General features: G+C 38.2%; 1 protein-coding gene and 1 long non-coding RNA gene across 2 annotated transcripts in view; both read right to left on the bottom strand.

Annotated features, from left to right (window-relative positions):
- Positions 1-6041: 6041 nt before the first annotated feature.
- HHAT (hedgehog acyltransferase) overlaps positions 6042-21529 on the bottom strand; it is a gene marked incomplete at its 3' end in the record, with an annotated part of 33050 nt that continues 17562 nt past the window's right edge. Inside the window, exon 9 of the mRNA XM_057384123.1 lies at positions 6042-6077. Within this exon, the coding sequence (XP_057240106.1) occupies positions 6042-6077 (36 nt within the window). The remainder of the gene's footprint in view (positions 6078-21529) is intronic.
- LOC130584254 (uncharacterized) lies at positions 11186-14554 on the bottom strand. The gene is made up of 3 exons (XR_008966499.1): positions 14510-14554; positions 12949-13106; positions 11186-11680 (listed from the first exon to the last, which is right to left on the bottom strand). It is a non-coding gene; the product is annotated as an uncharacterized LOC130584254 (long non-coding RNA).

Below are 21529 nucleotides of genomic sequence, written 5' to 3' on the forward strand. Positions count from 1 at the left end.
TTTAAGTGGAATGACGCAGTGCATCACTTGCATCTTTGGCAGTTTATACTGTCTACATTACTTAGATGAATACAAATAGATATAAACTGTTTTCTTTCACCCAGACACATTTCTGCATAATCAATATAGCACTTTTGTGCCAGCACTGATCAAAGTGAGAAAACTGAGACAGATACATAAAATTCTCATARCCATACCASAGGTTATATTAAAGAATAAAGTATYGTTTACTYYGAGGGTTGCCCACAGGGTACCTATAAAGGTCAAACAGGTCTGCTCCAACCAATCATTCAGGACTCACAGGTAAAGCAGCACAAAGCTTTGGCAATACTGTTAAGGATTAACCTCTTTTAGAATAGACCAGCTAAATCCACACAACGCAGAAATTGCTCCTTAGGACACCACGCTTTCCTCAGGGTGTCTGAAGGAAGGCGAGTGCATCACTGTGACCATTTTTTATGGCAAAAGACTGAGGTWACATGCTGACTAAAATGACAGCCTGAAAAGATAAGTCCCAAGGGTAAAAACTACTAAGAAATTAGTAGGTGACTGCACAGGGCATAGGAAGATGATGTTGTTGTACTTGTATCCACACCACCTCTGAGAAACAACTGGCCTCTCGGTGAGAAGGTCCCACAGAACAACACTCAGATTTTTGTTCTTGGGAAAACACTGTGGTTTGCTTCAGAAAACGTTTTGGGCACACACTTGTGAGAGTTGGGATTGTCCAGCCTAAAAAAAGAGAAGGCTCCAGGGAGACCTTACTGCAACTCTTAAAGACTTAAAGGGAACTTATAAGAAATATGAGGACAGATTGTTGAATAGAGCCTGCTGCAATTGGACAAAGGGTAAAGGCCTTAAGATAAAAGAGGGTAGATTCAACCAGATGGAAGGAAGAATTTTTTTATTTCAGTGAGGGTGAGGAAACACTAGAACAAGTTGCCCAGAGAGGCAGTARATGCTTCATGCCTGGAAACATTTGAGGTTAAGTTRGACAGGACCCTGAGYARCCTGACCTAGTTTAAGCTGTACCTGCTCATTCCAGGGTAGGATGGGGGTTAAGGCAATCCTCAATGGCTCCTTAGAACAAAAATATTGCATGATTCTATGCTGTGCATGCTTTAAGGATGACTAGGTATCCAGGACACAGACTGAACCAAAATGCCAAATTTCCTGACAAAGCAAATMAAAAAGGATGTACCCTTGGGATAGCTAGCACTTTCAAAGGCAGAGGTGTCTATCCACAAATCTTTATCAATGCTGCTAGAGAAAAGCAGAACCTCATTAATACAATACTATTAATACTAAAGCTGTCTAACCTGTCTACAGCAGATTATATCATCAATAGTATTTTATGGGCAGCTACATTCAAAGGAGCAGCAGAGACTGTAGAGCATTAGCAGTGGTATTTGGTTCCCAAAAGAGGACCATGTGTTACAGCGAACCTCACACAGAATCCTGTGTCCAGCTCTTGGAGCCAAGAATCATCACTGAGCTTACCTAGCAATGGAGTTAGAGAACTGCTGCAGCACATGTTCATTTTCCAAGAGCTGTGTGGATTAAAGAGAAGCTCAGAAATTTGGGGGTTGTTATTGTGGAATTTTTTGGGTGTGTTTGGTTTTTTTGTTGTTTGAGATTTTGTTAGTTTTTTTTTTGGTTGGTTGTTTCTGTGAGGGTTTTTTTCAACACAGTGATAAAAAGATCTGCTTGGTGTTTTTTTTTAAGCAGGGGCATAGATTTGTTTGGCTTGGGACAGCTTGAAGATGTGGGATCCCATGGTATATGGAGTTGAGCCAGATGATGGAACAGATTTTTCCCTTTCTTCTTTCATAAACATACCTTAGTTAGAACCATAATCCCCTCTTTCATCATGGGATCGTTCTGCCCTCACACAGACGCTCCCTTTTCCTAACCAAAAATTCAGCAGAGGTCACCACACTGTAAATTTTGGTCCAAGAGGTAAAGTGTGCCATGCACTACCTGAGAAAACTAAAAAAGCAAGTGATTTTCAAGTTTTGTATTCAGAGTATTTTGTATTTGCACCCAGGACTAAGCCAACCTAAATARCCTGCAACTCAACACAACTTAAAGTAATTGCAAACCATGGGTGAGCTGAGAATGCTGCTAACAGATGGATGCCTTTCAGAGACACTGGGGTGCATGGTCCTGCAGCTCTCTTCAAAGTCAGACCTGCACTGAAATGAGTATGATTCACACTCTTTCAAAGGCACAGCAGTGCTGAAAGCATAGAGATTTTTCAAAAGAATCATGCCTGCAGGAACTGTCATTCTTCCCCACTGTCCTCATCAGTGCTGTCCTAAAGGAAGCACTGTTTGGCATCAGGACAGTAAATATTCCCACAAGTTCACAATTTTATTTCATCCAATGCCCKATTCTCAGCACTGGATGAAATGCCAGGATGAAACAGCTTCAGTAAGCAAAGAGCAACAGGCAGCCTCTCTTACTCTTTCCCCTCTAAACTGCTATACCAAAGGCTATTTATATATATTTTGAACTCTGAAAATACACCTATTGCTCCATTCTGAGAATGCTCTGATAAAGGAGAAGAAGGGTTCTTTTTCCTGCAGTCATGTTGGAAAAATATTACTACATTTGTGTAGTACTCATGTGTTTAAAATATGTGATTAATAATTTTGCTAATCCTAAAAGTAATAAGAAATAGATTCTTTTATATCACTGTGTGAAAACAGTGGGCAAATGACCTTCCAAGTGTAGTAGTGTATTTTTCATGAGTACTCTCAAACCCCTGCCTTAAGCCACAGAAGTACTAATCTTCCCTTGTGAGCTTCCAGGATCCCTGCTTCAAATATGATGGTATAGCTAATAAATGTTCAAAACCCAGACCTCACACACTCAATTGCATTTTACTTTCACAAAAAAAGGGTTCCATGACACCACCTGACTTTAGCTTGCAAGCAGAGATTAAAAATCTAGTCCCAGAATCCAGCTCAGTCCAAGTCAGTAAACAACACATTATTAGTCATTACAGTATAATATGTACCTATCCACTGTACATTTAAAAAGACAGGATTTTAAAACTTTTCAACAAACAATCTTAAAAAAAAACTAACAGAAGCACGTTCAAGACACAGATAGCTTGGTGGACAAATTATTTTCTATTTATTTTCTACTGAGAACACAGAAAAAATCTTGTGTAGTTTTAATTGTCTGTAATACTTTCTGTCATGCTTTACTTGGGGAAATCATGTGTTTGCCAGGCTAGTACATACAGTGCTAGTTCCTTCAATCAGCATTTAATTAGGCAGATTGTCCTTTTAGCAGAGACTATTTTTAGTTTTGTTGGCCTCACATTTTATATTTGCATGTGTCATAGTGGGCTCCCTGTTCCATGGCAGGGTTGTCTGTATATTTAAAACAATAAAATCTCTTGTGCATTTCAATTCCCAGCTCATAGACCTTCAATGCTTCCTACAACTCAGGTTTGTTTGGGTTCAGGTTTTTCCTTTCCTGCTGCTTGTATTTCACATGGAAACAAAAGCTGTGAAGAGGACCATGTATGACAGATACTTTAAGAACACACGAGATGAACTGCAAGTTCAGGAACAGAGGCTGTCTAGGCAACAAAAGGCTGGAACTTTCTAAAATTCACAAGGCAGATCAACAGGAGAGATTAACACCAAGTCTGTTTCCTACTCCAAAGTCATCTACTAAAAAGAATTTTTTTTTTTTTTTTAGTTAAGGAAACCCCAAGCAAAACTCATTCTGGTGCAACAGAAGGGAAAAATACTTCCTCCTTAGCAGCAGAGTTACAGAGAAAGCAGGTAAGGGTTCTCCAAATAGTTAACAGAGGTGGGTAACAGACTGAAAATGTCTAAGCTAAGGGCAGAAGAGGAACTGCACAGGGCATAGCTGGCTTTGAAAAAGTGATACATAGTCAAAGATGACATTCAACTCATTCCAATTCCATGGCTGTTTGCAGTCCAGGATTGCACAAACATACAACTCAAACACTGCATCTCCTTGGGATGTAATGCGATGCTGTATAACAGAATAATATCTTATTACATTCTTTGTATGAAGCAAATAAAAATATTTTATGGCAGAAGCATTACCAGGGGCTCAAACCTGGTAATACATCAATGCTTACCATGATTCTACTCTTTGTTAGGCAGTTGTACACATTCCCAGGAGTGTTCTTGGGCACTGTATTTCCTTTACAAAGTGGCATATTTTACAACTTGTCTTGATATAATGATTTCAATTTCTTATATAATTATTCAAAAACAAAATCTGCTCATCAAAATACAGATACACCTAATTTAACTGATACCAGAACTTATTCAGTTGCCTTAAAACTTTTAAACATTGAAATACAAATACACTCAGAAATATTGACAGTAGCCTTGAATGATGAGAGCTATCTATGAACACTGTAAKGTTACACACAAAGAAATACACAAAATAACCCTAAGGTTACAAAGTCTATTGCTTATAAGTTTTAAGTGGGTTGGCCTGCGCAATTTTAAAACAAACCCGATTTTCCTTGGGCCCTAGGCTTGTATGATCTCATATCCAGTGTCAAAAAACACTGCATTAAAGCCACAAAGACTCATGTGTAAAGGTTTAAGGCAGTCATTATCCAGGAAATATGACAAAGTAGCCTAAATTAAAGAGTTCAGCAGCAAAGCGAACTTAAGGAAAGGCTGACACCACGTGATCCTTAGGGTGAGACCCAAACAGCATTCTCTGGCTTATACATACTGGGCTCATTCTTGCAAGGTAATACTTCACTGATGGATAYATTGCAACATTTCAGTGGATGAAATAACTGATAGAATTCTCTAAAAAAGCCAAAGACCCCAGAAAAATTCATCTTGCATTGTACACACTAGCCTTCTTTGTAAAGATCAGTAAATGGTAATAGGGATTTTATTAAAAATGAAGGTAAACACATTATTTGTGCCCACACAAAAAACTCTAAACAGCAAAAACAGTTTCTCAGTGTAGAATTCAAATGCATTAACCTCCCTTTTCTTGCTGAAGTGCCCTGCTTTAATTGCTTCATTCCTCTAGATACCATCAACCAAATCACTCAAATACTGATTCAACTTCCCTTATTCATCTTCAGAACACCGTCCATTGTATGCATTGAATCAATTCATTTTTCTATTGAGAATACAAGACTCCCCTCCACACTCCCAATTTCCTATAAAATTCAAGCCCTTATTACAAGGTATGAAGGTACTAGAGTTACCAGTGGAAAAGTTTTTAAAAGCTTTTCTTCAGTATAAGAAAAATCTATATTTTCACARCCACTGAAATTTCCTGAGTCATGTTTTCCTGAAGAAGCTCCTTAGAGAGTGCCATTGGGTAGACATCCAAAACAAATAGTTAAAGTTTTCCAAGCTAATATATAAACAGAAGATCTTGCCAAAGAAAGTATAAAGTAGCACTGACTTGACATAGTGATTTCTAGTTGTAGCAACAGCAATGCTTTTTAACAAGTTTGCTGTTTTCTGCTGGGATAGGGTCTGTTTCCTTCATAGCAGCTAGTAAGGGGCTGTGGTTTAGATTTTTGCAGAAAACAACATTGCTAAAAACACAGGGATGTTTTTCTTACTGCAAAGCAGCACTTGCATAAAGTCAAGGCTTGTTTTGCTCCTCACGCCATCCCACTGATGAGAGGACTCGGGGTGCACAAGGGGAGGGCAGGGAGGGGACACAGTCAGACAGCTGACCCCAAGGGATATCCCATGCCATACAGTGTCACACTTGGTGTATCAAGCTGGGGGATGAAGGAAGTAGTGAGGGGACATTCTGAGTCATGACATTTGTCTTCCCAAGTCACCATGACAAGTGATGAAGGAATTCCTTGCTTTGCTTGGGTGTGTGGCTCATACTTACCCTATTAATCTGTTACATCATCCCACAACTCAGTTTTACCCTTCCAGTTCTCTCCCCATCCCAATGCAGGGGGTGAGCATGCGTGGGGCCTGGCTGCCAGCTGAGGTTAAAYCACACTAAAATGAAAGTGCAATTCAAAATAAGTATCAGCTTACCTGACCAGAAAGCGATGYAGCCCAACGTCAAAACTTCTGTAAGAAAAAAAATCCACCAAATTCTAGTTATTAAAAAATACTACACTGTTGGGTATTGTACACTGTATTTCAAAACAGTAACACCAAATATAAAGTTACTAGAATTGATAAACCAAAGAGCAGAAGTTTAATACACTATTTCTCTTCTGTAATGACACGTGGAATTTACGATAAACATCATTTGAAAAGATTAAGGTGCATGTTAAAAAGCCCACTGATCCCTTGTTGGAGTATTTATTCACTGAAGTACTAACAGTCAGACTGTTATAACCCATATAAAGCATAATTTGTCCATATACTGTTACTGGAAATAGTGTAAGCATCCTGGTCACCAGCACATTTTCTGTCATATGCAAGTAGACCCTCTGTGCAAAACTGCTGTGGAACCTTTTTCCCCTTTTCTGTTCTGTACTGCACTACAGTGCAAGGGACTGCTGTGAATCCTCTCCATGATAAAAAACCATAAAAAATTCCCCTTATGTCTCCCTCAGATATAGAATATACCAAGAAGCAGATCTTGCAAGTGTATTCCACTCACCTCGGTAAGGAAATTAACTTTGAGAACTTCTGACAKTAAGTACAAGTTAGATCACATTAAATTACAAGAACCATGTCTAAAATCTTCAGCCCTAACAACATACATTGACAGCAGCTGCCAGCACTTCTTCCCCTTTTCTGGTTTCTCTGTTCCTCAGATAATTCAGGAGAACCAAGCTCATGAACAATGTATTAGCAAATCCTTGACTATACAGGAAGGTATCTGCTGATTTGAGACATTTACATCATATCTGAAGTATGTGCCAGCTTTATGGAACTATCCATATAACCCCAGATTAACTGCTCATAATGGCACAATTGGAAAATGGAAATGTCTCATTCCCAGTGCTGGACTTTCTCTGGAATGGGCTTACACTTCTGGTACACAGAAAACATTTTGGCATCTACTAAGGTCTTGAGAATTCCGTTCCAAAATTGGTCATTGTGAGTACAACACAGTTTTATTTTGACACTGCACTGCTTGCAGTGTGCTTTCTAAGTGAAAGAGCAAGAGAAAACATCAGTTAGTTAATGGGATCCTGATACCAGCAGACAAATAATGAGTTGCAGAGATTCTAGGAGTTAACAAGGAAGGAAAGCCCACTCATCTGCAGGGTAGAGAGAAGAAGAGCAAATTTTTCACTGAAAAGTTGTCTTGCAACAGAAAAGCATTCTGCCAGAAACATGTAACCAGTCATCATTAAATCTGTATTTTTCACATGACTTTGCTGAAATAATTCCCCCTTTTCTATTACTGTTATATTGTTGTGCAATTAAATTGCATGAAGTGCATCCAGTTATCTTTCTGCATTCCTCCAGCCTGGATACACATTGTATTTTAGCTCCCTCTCTTCACTAAAATATTCTGTGTTGTACAGTCAGTCTTCTGTACTGGAGCCGGACACAGTCTGTATTKATAGCTCTGAAAACCTTTTGTTCCTAGGACTAAGCACTCAGTATATTTGTGCTGGGATGGAAAGAAGAAACTTGCACAGTTTCAGGAGCACTGTATGCTGAACAGCCACCTTGCACATGTTCAGCCAGGCTCTCCATGCTATTCTCCATGGAAATGTCCAAATCTGYTACAGTCTGACAGGACACAGCCACTTGAGCTTCTTGTGGACAGGAATGTGGAACATAAMACTATGGCTGCTTTTGACACTGAACCAAAAGCCAGAGGACTTGGCTTATCACAAGCATGGAAAGTCAAYGGTCCTGCTAACTGGGGATGATCAAAGCGGAGGGAAATTGGGGTGGACAAAGATGACAAAGAGTGAGTTCAGACAAGAGGGAAAACAAGACAGTTTGTTGTATATGTCATGAAATGCCATGCTTTCCCTCTTTCATCAATCTTTACAAAATATTTTAAACATTATATATATATTCATATAAAATATGTATAAAACACTTCCTATTAGAAAAGTTTTGTAAGTTTATTTCATAGGGGCTTCAGCTACTGAATATTTTGTGGAAATATTTTTAAAAAATATTACAAATGAACATGGATAGAAGCAATTTATTACAATAAATCAAATGAAGGAGAAATTATCAGAGCCTCACTGAATATAATTCAGCATACACAGACAGGGACATTAATTCTCAGTTTGATTTTCTACTGATACATTTCAACTATCCAAGACTATTTCAGTCTATCCAAGATCCTGAATTCTTAACAATGTAAGCAGTTATTTAAGATATAACTACACTATGAATAACAGAATTTTGAGATTATACAGYATCATCTGAGTGTACAGCTAGATCTTAGACACCTCAAGATAGTATCATTGATTAGATCCAAAAGCACAAACAACAAGGCTGAACAAGTTTGAATCGTAAATGGGAGAAATGGTTGTATTACTTAAGGCAATGGATATCGTGTACATACACATGGGAAAACAGGCAGAAACATTATGCAAGGCAAACACACTGAAAGAATTACAGGGGACTGGTTAGGACAAAACACTACCCCAGACACTTTTGACTATTCTTTTTGTTCACATTTAAAAACATACTGCAGTTAAGTCAACAAGTAAAAATACGGGGAAGCAGCAATGGAAACAGATGTAGCATGTGTAATTCATCCCTCCATTCTCAGATGAAAATGTTAAAAAGGGATAAAGAAGGGTTGTATAGCAGTGTCAAGACTGTAACTTCAGGGTGAAATAAGCAACTTCATTGCATGAAAAAAGAGAATAATTACACTGTATTTACATTAAAAAATTCATAGTGGCTCCTTCAACATCAGAGGACTCCACCCATCAGGCACAGCAGTGKCCCCCACAACTGACAGAGAGTTGCACCTGCCATGTGGACACTGAACAAGATCATCTACTGCCTATAAAATACATCCATATTACTTGGTATTACAACAAAGTTTATAATCAATTTCACACAGCTTGTTAAATCCTGAAGTTCCCTGCAAAATACAGGATTTAGCTGGCAGTTCTTGCAATTTAGGGTRCTTCACTTCCATATGTTTCACAAATGCCTCAGTTGCATAGGTTTCGGAAATCCTATAAACACAGTTTTTCAACAGAAACGTTTTCTTTAAAATCTAAGACAACAAGAAAAAGGATATCCACAGCAATATGAGTAAAAAAATATTTACCAGTTAAATTCTCTATATTGCTCAAATATAAATAGCCATATAGTATTTCAAATTTTAGAGAAATAAGTAAAATCCAGTTTATCAAACAATAATAATCTTTGAACAGAGCAGAATCTTAACTTGCCAAAGGAACAACAAAGGGGAGAGATATTTAACCTCAATTTCATAATCAGTTACACAGTACAGACAATTTGATTGCTGTTATCTTTATAAAGGCATTCCTAATTCCACTCCTCTGAAGGGCAGTTTTGAATCACAGCTCGTACACAACTTTCATGCTTTTGTTAAGCATGGAAGCTCTAGTTTGATACAATTCAACAAAACATACATACAATCCTTCATAATCAAACTTGTCTTTTCCTAGTACATCAGCCATAGACTGGTGATAAATAATACACATGCACTAAATCAACAAAGACTTTTTCCAAAACACAATCTTCGAAAATGTACCTGCAGGAGAAAGATGTATGATTGCAGGCAGAGGTTTCAAAATTATTTCAGACTCGCAGCTCCTGCTCTGAAAGCTAAATGCATAATGCAACACCCTGTCTTCAAATTTTCATTCAGAACAAGGATGATGGGGGGAAAATTAAAAGTTGTAAGCACATGGCATCCAGTGGATTGTTTATAGTCCCCCTTTACACAAAGCTGCACCTTCTACTGAGGTCTAAATGCTGGTTTCCTCAACAGGGGAATTGTGTGAGCCTTTAGTACACAGCTTTTATATTCAATCAAGTTATGCCAGGCTACGTTATTTAAAGACTTGACTCCACAGGTGTCTAGATGAAAACTGCTGGTCATTAGCCATGTTAGGGACTACAATTCACAATTCCAGTATGATGGCTAAAGATCACAAGGTCTGATTGTAAGATCTCATTCCCAATAATTTACAATGATACAAAAATATGTAAGTACTGAGCACATGCCAAGACCKTAAGAATCAATTTAAAGCTAAGGCAGCTACTAGAGCCATATTTTATGAAACTAATTGCAGTAACTTGAATTGCCCAACCCTGGTTTTATACATCCATGTTTTTAAGCCATGTGCTGAAGAGAAACCAGTACAGCTGTGTTTTCTGTCAGTTCCTCCCCAGGACTGCTGGACTGCACACCAATCCTGAACACAAAGTACAGCAAATCATGCAATGTGCAGCATAATCTGCAAAGCATTTGGCTAACCGYGCACTTCAGGAAGATGCTCACTGCAAGCAGCAAGTACATCACCACTCAAAGTCAGACCTGGTTTTCACTTGGGGCCCTGTCTTTAGGGGAATAGACCTATGTAGATAGTTTGCCATTAAAAAAAAAAATTAGTAACGTAGATGGAGACAGGCAAATGTGATACTGTGTACCCAGAGACTGCATTGCACTGCAGACAGAAATATCCCAGACACCTTAAAAACAGCCATGYTGCCACTGAACATAAACACTTCTGAATGCAGAAAGGAATGGTGTCAYTTCTATAAGCAGGACAGGACTTCGCTGGAGCAAACCATATAATTGCACTTAAATGTCTTCAAATCAGCCTGGTTGCCATTTATGGCAGTGATGAAATCCAACAAGTGGGTTATTTATTATAGCTTTGGTGCTCTGGGTATTCAACATCTCTTAAAAAAAGCATTKTAGGTGCTGCAATGTTTCAACAACAGCTCTTGGCCTTTCCTTTTAAAATATGGCTAAACTTGACACTAGAAAGTCAAACTCATTCCCATAGCCTCAGAGTAGCCTGTCCTATTTAACTGCAGAAGTGTTTGCAAGACTAGCACTTTCATTAGCTGTCTTTGCAAATAAATGTGGCATCCAGCCAGTGAGCTGCTGACCAAGAGTCCTTCCCACACCAGAATATTTTGCACTGGAGACTGAGAAGTCATTGAATGACAGCTGCTTTCACTGACACAGCAATCAAATTGTTTAATTGCTCCACCTYTTCTAGCAAGAGCTTACAGWTAGRAGCCTCCCCTTAAAGATGAGACAAWCCCTTAAAAATRAATGCTCCAAATTTCAGATAATTRCAGGCGTGCAATGTGAATCTGAAAYGATTTTAGAGTCTTGTCTGAAGAGTTAAATTACTAACAGGAAAGGAAAGTCTATGTGTGGGTTTTGTAAGTGCTATTRTTTAATGTCTCRATGAGCTATAAAACTTTGCTAAAGCAAATCCCCTGGAGGGGGTTACAGCCTACCAAACAGAATAAGTATTTTTCAAGCAGTGACTGCTACCAATTGATTAACCATCATCTYCATTATTAAATAAACATCTGGGAAAGCCATCTGAATTTTTCCAAAGACACTTTTGCCTGTCCACAGCTTGCATTGATTCAGTTTTTCTGCAAGTTTGCTATGAAGGTGTAGGTTTCAGGTAAAGCTTTTCTCTTCAGTGACAGTCAGCACAATTCTTCTTCTAAATAACGTAACTGCCTTCACACTTGAATACATTATTTAGAAAGCTGATGCRCAACTGAAAATAGAAAAACAACAATTAAATTGTCACAGATGACTGCAGTAGAGTTAAATATAAGTAAACAAACTGAAAATATTCACTTAAACTGTGAATATTGTGCAATGTTGTTAGTTTTTAAAAGGAAGACTGAGAGATGCCTGATGAAAGAAGTTTGGATTTATCCTTTACCTAAACTACAGAATAGACTTTTGGACACTGAGTCTTTAAAGTCACATTTTAACATTTTTCTGGTGACTCTTTTGCTGCACACTAGGATGTTCCAGGATGATGGAGCTCTGATTTTTGAGACCAGCCTTTCAATTTGTGCAAGACACTTGGTGAATTCCACCCACATACAGATCTTAGTCTGCCCACTGACATAGTAGTGGAATTGGGAACAAATGCATATATGGAACTCTTTTGGCATCCTATCATTTGACAAATCCTATTATTTCCTATGCATCTCTATTCTTACCATGCAACATAGAAAAAAATCACAGCTCAATCTAATGATAAAAATCCTGTTTAGGTGAATTCAATGCTCGTTTAAACATCAAGACCTCAACCACTTGCTAAGCCTAGACCTCAAGCTTCAAGGGACTTTGTTTTTGACTTTGACTTTAACCATCTWCAATGCAGTAAACTATTAGTGGTTTGCTTTTATTTCAATATAAAAATGCAGCTAAGAGTAAAAATAAAAATCTATTCCATTTGAAAGAAAAAATATGAAGGCTGTCAAATGCTCTCATATCATATYTTTGACAAACAATTTCTTGTTCCAGCAGTAATAGGCAGAACTTGTATATAGATGAAGATATCTTTATCATTCTCTGACACTTGCTTAAGGACACACTGGAATTTTAACACTCCATGCTTAGATAAAACACTTTGAATCTCTGTTCTGTTTCTTCCTGGAATGATTCAGCAGTACACCAACTTGCCTTTTGGYTTCCTCCAGTATTAGAATAGCCAATGTTGCCACTGTGTTCTGCCTGTGCTCAATGCCTCCATACAGAGGTTCCTGCTCAGTGCTACAGCGCTCTGCAGCAGCAATGTGGCCAATGCACAAACATTCACCTTACTTCACAAAGAGTCCTCTATAAATGTGTGATCACTTTAAGGTAAAGCCCTAAACATTTTACWTGGGAAGTATTTGCTGCATAGCATCACAAGAAGAAGCTTGGGCTTCCTGTACTGATGAAAAAGGTGGAAATCCACAGTGAAATCCTGACCCCATGAAAATCAGCACAAAACCCTCACTGATTTCAAGGRAAGCAGAAATGTACCTGGACTGACTTTGGACAGTCTGTATAAYGCAGGATACAGTCCAACTTTGGTGYGCATTTTGTAAGRCACAGTTTCACCTCCAAGTAGGAACTAWTAGTAAGTCTCAAAGCTTCATCTGCACAGTTTCAATTATCAGCTGGGAACTCAGGCTGSAGACCTGCATAGTAAAAATAAGTCACAGTAAGACAGCCTCAAGGAGAAAGCTCTTTTGAGGACCACAGAAAAATACTTCACAATGCTAGTGGCCTCCAGCCAACAAACTGGACCCAGAACCTAAAATGTTTTGCTATTTTAGTTCAGTTTACAAACAGAACTTGTATTATATCAGAAGGCCTGAGGAATGTTTTAATGATTCTGGGCAGTGACTCTACCTCACCTCTATAATCTCCTGGCCAGAGCAGAACTTTTAGCAGGCATCAGCCATTGCCAGTGTTTACATAAAATTGCACACAAGTCTGCCTACCTGGGAGGCTTTGAAATAAAAAATTGGTTCTGTTTCTCACATATCCAATCACATTGCATCTTGGTGATACAGCTCAGCAGACACTTTTTTTAAAAAGAGAARTCTCATTTGTATTCTGTTAATCTCTCCTACAACCCTTCAGAAGAAATATTACTTTAATTTTATACCTCCCCCAATTCTTCAAAACCTTGTGGTAGCTCATGGAGACTGGATGAAACCTAACGCCCATTAGTGGCAAACTCCCATAGGGGAAGTTCTCCCTCAGTCTTTATCAMGTAAGACTCCTGCACTGCAGTGTGATTGTCTAATTGCTGCAAGATCTCTATCCTTACTGCAAACAGAGCAAACAAGTTTATTAACAGCCATTACTCATTTTCTACAGTAGCTGTGAGCAGGCAGAGTGCTGCTTGCCAAATGTGAGCAGCAGTAATACTTTGTATCTACGCAGAGCTCATATCCAGTACATGGAAGAAAGTGCTTCACAGGTCAAGAGCAATAGGTGGGTTTAGCTTGATTGTTAAAAATCCCAGMGATTTCAAAGTACAGTAACAATGCAGTCATCACACAAATAAATTCCCAATAATTATGTAATTTCGATCCAAGAAGAATGAGGGTGCCTCATTACTGCACCTCTTTTAACACCCCAAAGAAATAGATTTTATATTCTATTGAAGAGATTTAAGGAGCCTTTCAAGGCTTTAATATAACGAGCAAACTGAACTGTACAGTCAGTAACTGCACCATGCACTAATTCAGCTGATATCAAAAGCAGTTAWATCTTTTGTCTCCATCAGTGAGAGAATGGCTAACTAGTCCAGAATTTCARTCTTTCATATATTTAGGTGACATGTTAGCTGGAAACATCACAGCTTTAAGTATCATCGAGTTAACAAAAAATACAATAAATCTGTGAGACTAATTTTTCACCTTTAAAACAAGTTATTCCACTACTAAAAAAATGCACTAATTCTGCAATTAAATAGCCAACTTTTTTTTGCAAGAAATGGAAGTATTCAGGTATTGGCAAGCAAGTAAAATATTTAAAGGTTACATAYAACTCCACAACCTAAGGAGGACGCTCTTCTTCAAAAGCTCACCTTGACCCCAGMTGTCACTCCACACAGTAACTGTGTATTTAACACCAAACCATCCTGCCTCTACAATACCACAGGGATTGTAGAGGACAAGGACACAAAGGGAGTCGTGCCTTACATTCAGCTCCACCTATCAACAGAAAGAARAAGAGCATCTCCTTTTCCAAGAGTCAGCATCCTCAAAGTCCATGCAAAAATCTTCTCAAGAATGGAAACTTAATATTCTTTAAGGGTTTTAAAGCACACCACTCATCTCTCTAAGCACATACATAAGACCACTTGTGTCATGAAAGCTTGTATGTTACTCTTACTGCTGATTTGGGATCTGATCCAGTATACTTGSACAGACAGGTCAAGAAACTTAATCTTATGACTTAAGTGTTAAAGTCTGCAGACATGGGCTTCTGCACACTTCGGCAGTACTTTTCATTTTCAATAAATTTTCCTTTACTCATAAGCTCTAAGCTGTTTCAACATTGTGGGCATAACTCTAGTCCAAATATCTTATCTGTGGAAAAGTATTATTTTAAAGGATTTCACCTCTGAAACACACAAATAGGGAAAAGATGCCTTTTGACTTAGAAGTAGAAAACTGCAGCATTAATATTTTTTAAGATTAAAACCAGTTTGAAGCTAGGTAATTAGAAGATGTACTTGTTCTACCTAATACACTGCCTACAACACACTGGACAACTTCTTTCTTTGAATGTATCAAAGGGTAAAAATATACCAGAAGAGACAATCCTAAATTGCAGAGGAAAGGGAAAAATGCATAAGCATGTCTTTCCTTTTCTTGTGTCTCGGTTCCAGTTGCTCAGTACTGCCCATCACAAACATCAAGTAGAGTGCTTTCAAAAACATAGCTGTCTAGAATTGTAGGACAAATACAAAACAAATCACTTGGAAAATACCTGATCCTCTTGAAGATGACTGCTAGGCCATTTATAGCACTGAAAATGAGATTCTCTGGTCATAATATAAGTAGGCTTGGTCCCTGGCTCTAATTCTTAGCATCCTTGCCTCAGGCACAGAATGTCAGAGATGGTCTTCCGACAGCTTTGGAAAGCAGCTGCTGCAACCCTTTCCACAGCTAGGTGGGCAGCAGATGTGAGCCACAGATCTGGATGTGCCACTCAAATTTCTACCAGGTTTTGGRTGATTCACACTGAATCCCTTCTTCAAACTGCCATGGAGATGTGGAGTTTCTTTTCACTGCCTGCCTCTCCTTCCCTCATGCAAATTTTTCAAGGCTTGGTAACTTCACTACTCCTGAGGACACCTGCCATGTAAAGAAGTTTAACCTATCACTCAGCATCCTTCCTCTCTGGCCTGCAATTACCTCCAAATGACAGGTTGCACAACAGCAATTTGCCATYATTACTAACATGCAATCAGAGAACTGAACTCATAGCGGGAAATTTAGGGAGAAAATCTGCTAACTCTAATTTCAGACCATCCATCAGCCTATCCAAAACCACCACAACAAAARAGCACTACAAGATCCAAACAGAAARAKCGAGCCTTTCACCATTTGTWAGAGTACCAGCCCCTAAACACAAASGCACATTATTCTGAGCCCAGAGGCAAGCATGTCATCCTGACTACACGGATCTGCAGGACAGCTACAGTTGCTATTGTTACACACAATTATATTTGTGTTAACTTGTGCCAGACATTGGCTACTTGGGAATCTAMGAGAGGCAAGCTGCCCAAGCCAAGCACTGACAGAAACTCCACTTCTGATGTTATTTAAATTTCCTTAATGATATTTTGCAAAGCCTTTCAGCAGCTTGTTTTCATGTATTTAACAARCTAATTCCCAAAATTATTTATTCTACTACACAAAATCAGAAGTCTGAAGAACAGAAAGTACATGTTAAACTGGGTTGAGACAATGAGAAGCACAGGKGAAAATATACTTATATAATTACTTTTCCTCTACAGGTCTGGAAATTCATTTTCTTTGCTTAAAATCTATTCTAGTCCTCACCATAAAGTAAGAAGAGACAATTAAATAATACTATCAAGAGTTTACACCAGAAACAAAAGATAGCAAGTTTTTGCAGGCTCTTCATTATTCCACAATTACTGCATGTAGTCACAGTGATCTCTTGTGCTCACATTCACACATGAGTATTAGACTTGTCTTTCCCAAGAAAAATCCAAACCAAAGGGAAAAACACTGGTACAGTCCTTTTTGATAGACATACCCAAGGAATTGTTTCCAGAAAGAGGAAGGTTTCAGGAACAACAAAGTAGGCAGAAAGTACCAGAGTGAGGAAGAAACAAATGCAGATAAATTTACATTTTCATCTGTAGATCTATTTTCTGTGGYATCATTATAGCAAAGAATGTGATGAGCCCACAGTAGACTCTAATCCATAATTTAAAACAATTCACTGAGACCTTGCACACAGACCACTTTTTTCATGTCAGGCAAATAATCTTCAGCAATAATGAGGCTGATAAACTAAACTGAATTGCAGACAATTTCTTGCAARTCATAATCCAGATGCCATTTCTGGATGTCACTAAAACATCTATGGCATAAATTTAACATGTTCACATAGAAGTGTGTGTCTGTACATGCAAAATACAGCCCTCGGCCCACTCCTTAGCATGCAAGAAAATTGGGGGTTGCCTCATGTCAGACTGTTGTCCGTCAAGAATCAGGGTGTTAAATACAGAGTGGAATCTAGAACTTAAAGCATTGTAGTTGAAAATKATCAGATCTTTATAACTGCATTTTTATCTTTCTCTGGCAGCATTGCTTCGACTCCATTTTCTTTCTACTAAATAGTTTACAATGAAATCTATCTTTCATATGCTACTTCTGCTTCCCCGCTTGAAAAGCCTCTACTCTTACTGAGACTAACCTATACTAAACATGCATTAAGTCTTAGCAGAATTTGCTCCCAACACACTTGCCTCCAAACTATTTTGAGATATTTGGTAATGAGCAGATTTCAAGGTGGAAAGAAACAGAGGCAGTCATAGAATCACAGAATTGTTTGGGTTGTAATGGACCTTTAAAGATCACTTAGTTTMAATGCCCCTGATGTGTAAGGACAACTCTCTAGACAAGGTTGATCAGGACTCCATCCAACCTGGCCTTGAACACTTYCAGGGATAGGACAKCSACAACTTCTCTGGGTAACCTGTTCCAGTGCCACAYCACCATCTSAGTAAAGAATTGGTTCTTACAATCTAATCTAAACCTCTCCTCTCTCACTTTAAAACCATTTCCCCTYGTCCTATCACTATCTGCCTGCATAAAAAGGTCTCTCTCCCTCTCTTTTTAAAGCCTCCTTTAGGTACTGGAAGGCTGCAATGAGGTTTCCCTGGAGGCTTCACTTTTCCAGRCTGAGCCCAACTCTCTCAAACYAYCTGCATAGGAGAGGTGCTCCAGCCCTCTGAGCATCATCAAGCTGTTGTGCTTCTGCACATTTCAAATCACTTTGCGACCAGAAATAACTGGGGGGTTTATGTCATGTTGTTTCCCACAGCATGGCAAAACATATCCAATTAATGTGTCTGATATTTTTGCAGAAGATCACTCATCACACTCAGTAACAGTATAAAAACACAAAAATGGAAGCATGATTTTTTTCTTCCATGAACAGCAACTGAGCTAACTGTTGTCCTAATTTACAAACAGACCTAAGTTTCTCKAGGGAATATGTGGCCAAAGTAATTTACCAATATGTCAAAGTTTATATAGGATTTAGTTATGTACTATCTTTAGTTTCTGTAGTTTCCATTACCATTACTATCCTCCAGTATGATATTTTTCCACATTGAAGTTTCAATTCACAAGTTTCAGCAGTAGCACAACTTCTTCCAGTTACACTACACAATTCAGCCCCACCTGAGAAGTTGTATAGCAAGCATGAGCCAATTCTTTAAAAGCACAAGTTTCCAACAACACTGGTTCTCTCCCATAATTCATTACCTTGCTTTTAACCTTGGTGACAAAAACTGAGTTTTAATTCTTCATGGCTTAATGTAAAGCAGACTTTAAAAACTAAGTTGGTGTGCCACTGAACTGCTATTCTCTCTGAAAATCAAGAACTCAGAGACTCCTTTTCAAGCTATAAAAAAGTTTTTGAATAGCAATGTATTTACTATGYACTTATTATCTATGCAGATGCCTATTTAGCAAGCTAATGATATCCTGGTAAAATAAAACCACAGTAACACACTCAACACCTGCATTTGTTTTCAGACAGCAAACAAGAYTGGTAATTTTTTGACTCTAGAGATTGTCTTGATTAAATGTGAATTAGGGAGAGCCTACTGCAGGGTTGATAACTTTTATAATCAAAGTCTTTTATTTCTAGGTTTGAATGAACACAATTTGGTTTATTGTTTAGTACCACAAACAGAGAGGCAGAATACTTGATTTGTTTTTTTAACACTTGCTTTGCTTTTCAGCTCTAGAAAAACTTTAGACACACTGTGGTACCCTTCTTACCTTCCTGACTAAAAGCTCTTCCTCCTGCTGTACCACAGCAAATTATGTCAGCTTGTACTGACTGTAAGTGACACTGGTCTGGATGGATCAGATTAAGAGCTGTGGTGTTATGMTCAAAGGACACCAGGTGGTGGTGGAAGACTCCTTAGTCTTATTTGCATTCCTTACATTGTGACATTCATGTTTGTCTCTCTCTCCAGGCTACCTTCTCCCCTTCAAAATGCACACTGCTAAAAGCTTTGAGACAAAAATAGTAACACTGGGCCTTGGAAAGTCCAGCCAACCTAACACCCTGCTTSTGACATTATTCTCAAGTGGATACCRGCMTAAAGGGGAAGAGTTAGCCAAGGACACACACACCAGCACATCCTTCTGAGCAGTGTCCCTGATGCCCGCCAGAAGGTAAGAGTGGTAATACTCCATGTCATCTGGATCATTCCAACCCACTTCACTTCCCAGCCTGGCCCTAAGAAGCTTTAATAAGCTCTACCAGACTTCCATTAAATGAAAAGACTCTGGTACAAATCTCACTCTACCAGGTTAAAATTAGACACTGCATTATTAATATTTAAATTTGACCAACTCTGGTAAAGCTGTCAGGGACATTCCCATTAATGTGCCTGTATTCATTCACAAACCATAGACATGTATTTAGAACTATAAGGAAACACAGTRCCATGCTTAATAAGGCTTCACAACATTAAGTTACCCCATTTTTCACTTGTTTTACGCTAAACCCGTAATTTGCAAACTTTCTATCCTGTTCTGTCAATACAGGTCAGAAACAGTTCTAATACAACATTCCTATACAACATACCAATGCATCACATTAGACTGCAATGYCTTTTGGTAGAGTGATTGAAGAGTTTAACTGCGAAGGCATAAGGGCATCATAATTCAGGGCATTCACAACACTTCTTAGATAACTGAGAATGACCCATAATACAGCAGCTACAGAAAARTCTACTACTAAAGAGCTTTGAGAGCAAAATCAGCTATATTACATATAATTATATATATAATACATATTTATATGTATRTATATTCTTTTCAGCATTCAAAGCAAACAAATACAATCTGTGAGATAACTTCTATTACTTTTGACAATGAATGCTTGACATAAATAATTGAGCAAAAGGTAAATATCAGCAACTGATACTTTTTCCTTTTATAAAGAAATAATTAAGTTTTTTCCTTAGATATGAGTTACAATTTTCTTACAAGAGTTATAAATATTTTAAGGGATGCCAAATTCTTTTATTGTGATATATCCCACACATTTGCAGGTGTAGAGCACCTCCCCAGGACCTGTTACAACTACCTAGCACAGCAGTGTCATTAGTGTTTGCGCTGAAGTTCATTTTCATTTGTCACCTCCATTGCCATACATAGATTCCCTGGAATAAGAAATCGGAAAAGGAAAAAAATTGCTTATGTTTGCAACTCTGCCTGCAAGGGCCAGCAGGCCAAGAGATGATGTTCTCATGAGAGTGCCTGATAAAAATGACAGATATCTATATTAACTGTGTAGATTGTAAGTTAATGCAAACTCTGAAAGAGCATTTAAACCAAAGCAGTTGTTGATAGCTCAAATAATTTTTAATAATTCATCTGTTTGTTGCACTCTATCCCTGCTGCATTTGACTACTTCAGATCTACACTTGCCAACTATTATAAACTACAAAGCCCTCTTGTTGCAACTAGCTTCAAGCTGAAAACAAAATTAAAGTCTCATTCAATAAAACTCTGATGACAGCAGGCCCACTGTTTTTATGACTACAATTAAAAGCTTTATTCATATTACAAAGAAGTCAGAGACAAGATGGAGTACGGACTGTTCTGTTCAGGCTCTGCATGAACACAGAAGAAGTCTCTGCACTAAAAGACTGGCAAGTCTAAATCATTTGGAGGATGTTTTTAGAAGTCTGGGGCATAGAATCCCATGGACTGAAGGAATATTGGATAATGCAGAGGAAAACAAAAKGGGAGAGAATTCAAGTGAAAGTTAAACATTAAGCACAATCCACCTGGGAGACAGTTTTCAGTGAAAGACTTCAGTGAACACTGACTTGAAGCAAACGCAAGATTCAAAGTTCATAAGTTTTAAAAGAAATATTCTCCTGAAACTTCCTTAAAAGCAAATCAGATCCAGAAATTCATCCTACTTCATAAACAAGTRCCTTTTTCACAGCACTTTTTATGTGATAAGGATTTCCTCTAGYATATGACTCTACATGCTGAAGTATTATAACCACAGCTTTCCTCATGTGATTAATCAAGCATTTATTTTCCATCTCTGGAAGGATTAAGCTGAAATGTAGGGTTTAGACCTAGCCTGAAAAAACAAACCACTGAACAGATAACTGAAACAAATAATTGCTATATTACCTGACCTAGGTCAGCTGAGTCTAATTCTAATAATTARAAGGATGAAAATGCTGAAATGGGTACTTGCCCTTATCCCTCCACAGCGTGAAAAAAAGTAACTGTCAAGTTGAAGTTCATTTAAAAAGCACTAAAGATGAATCACAGAGGTGAGAGAAAAAGCA

Source organism: Malurus melanocephalus, unplaced genomic scaffold (assembly GCF_030028575.1).
Source record: "Malurus melanocephalus ecotype Western Australia unplaced genomic scaffold, MMel_1.1 scaffold_687, whole genome shotgun sequence".
Taxonomy (NCBI): domain Eukaryota; kingdom Metazoa; phylum Chordata; class Aves; order Passeriformes; family Maluridae; genus Malurus; species Malurus melanocephalus.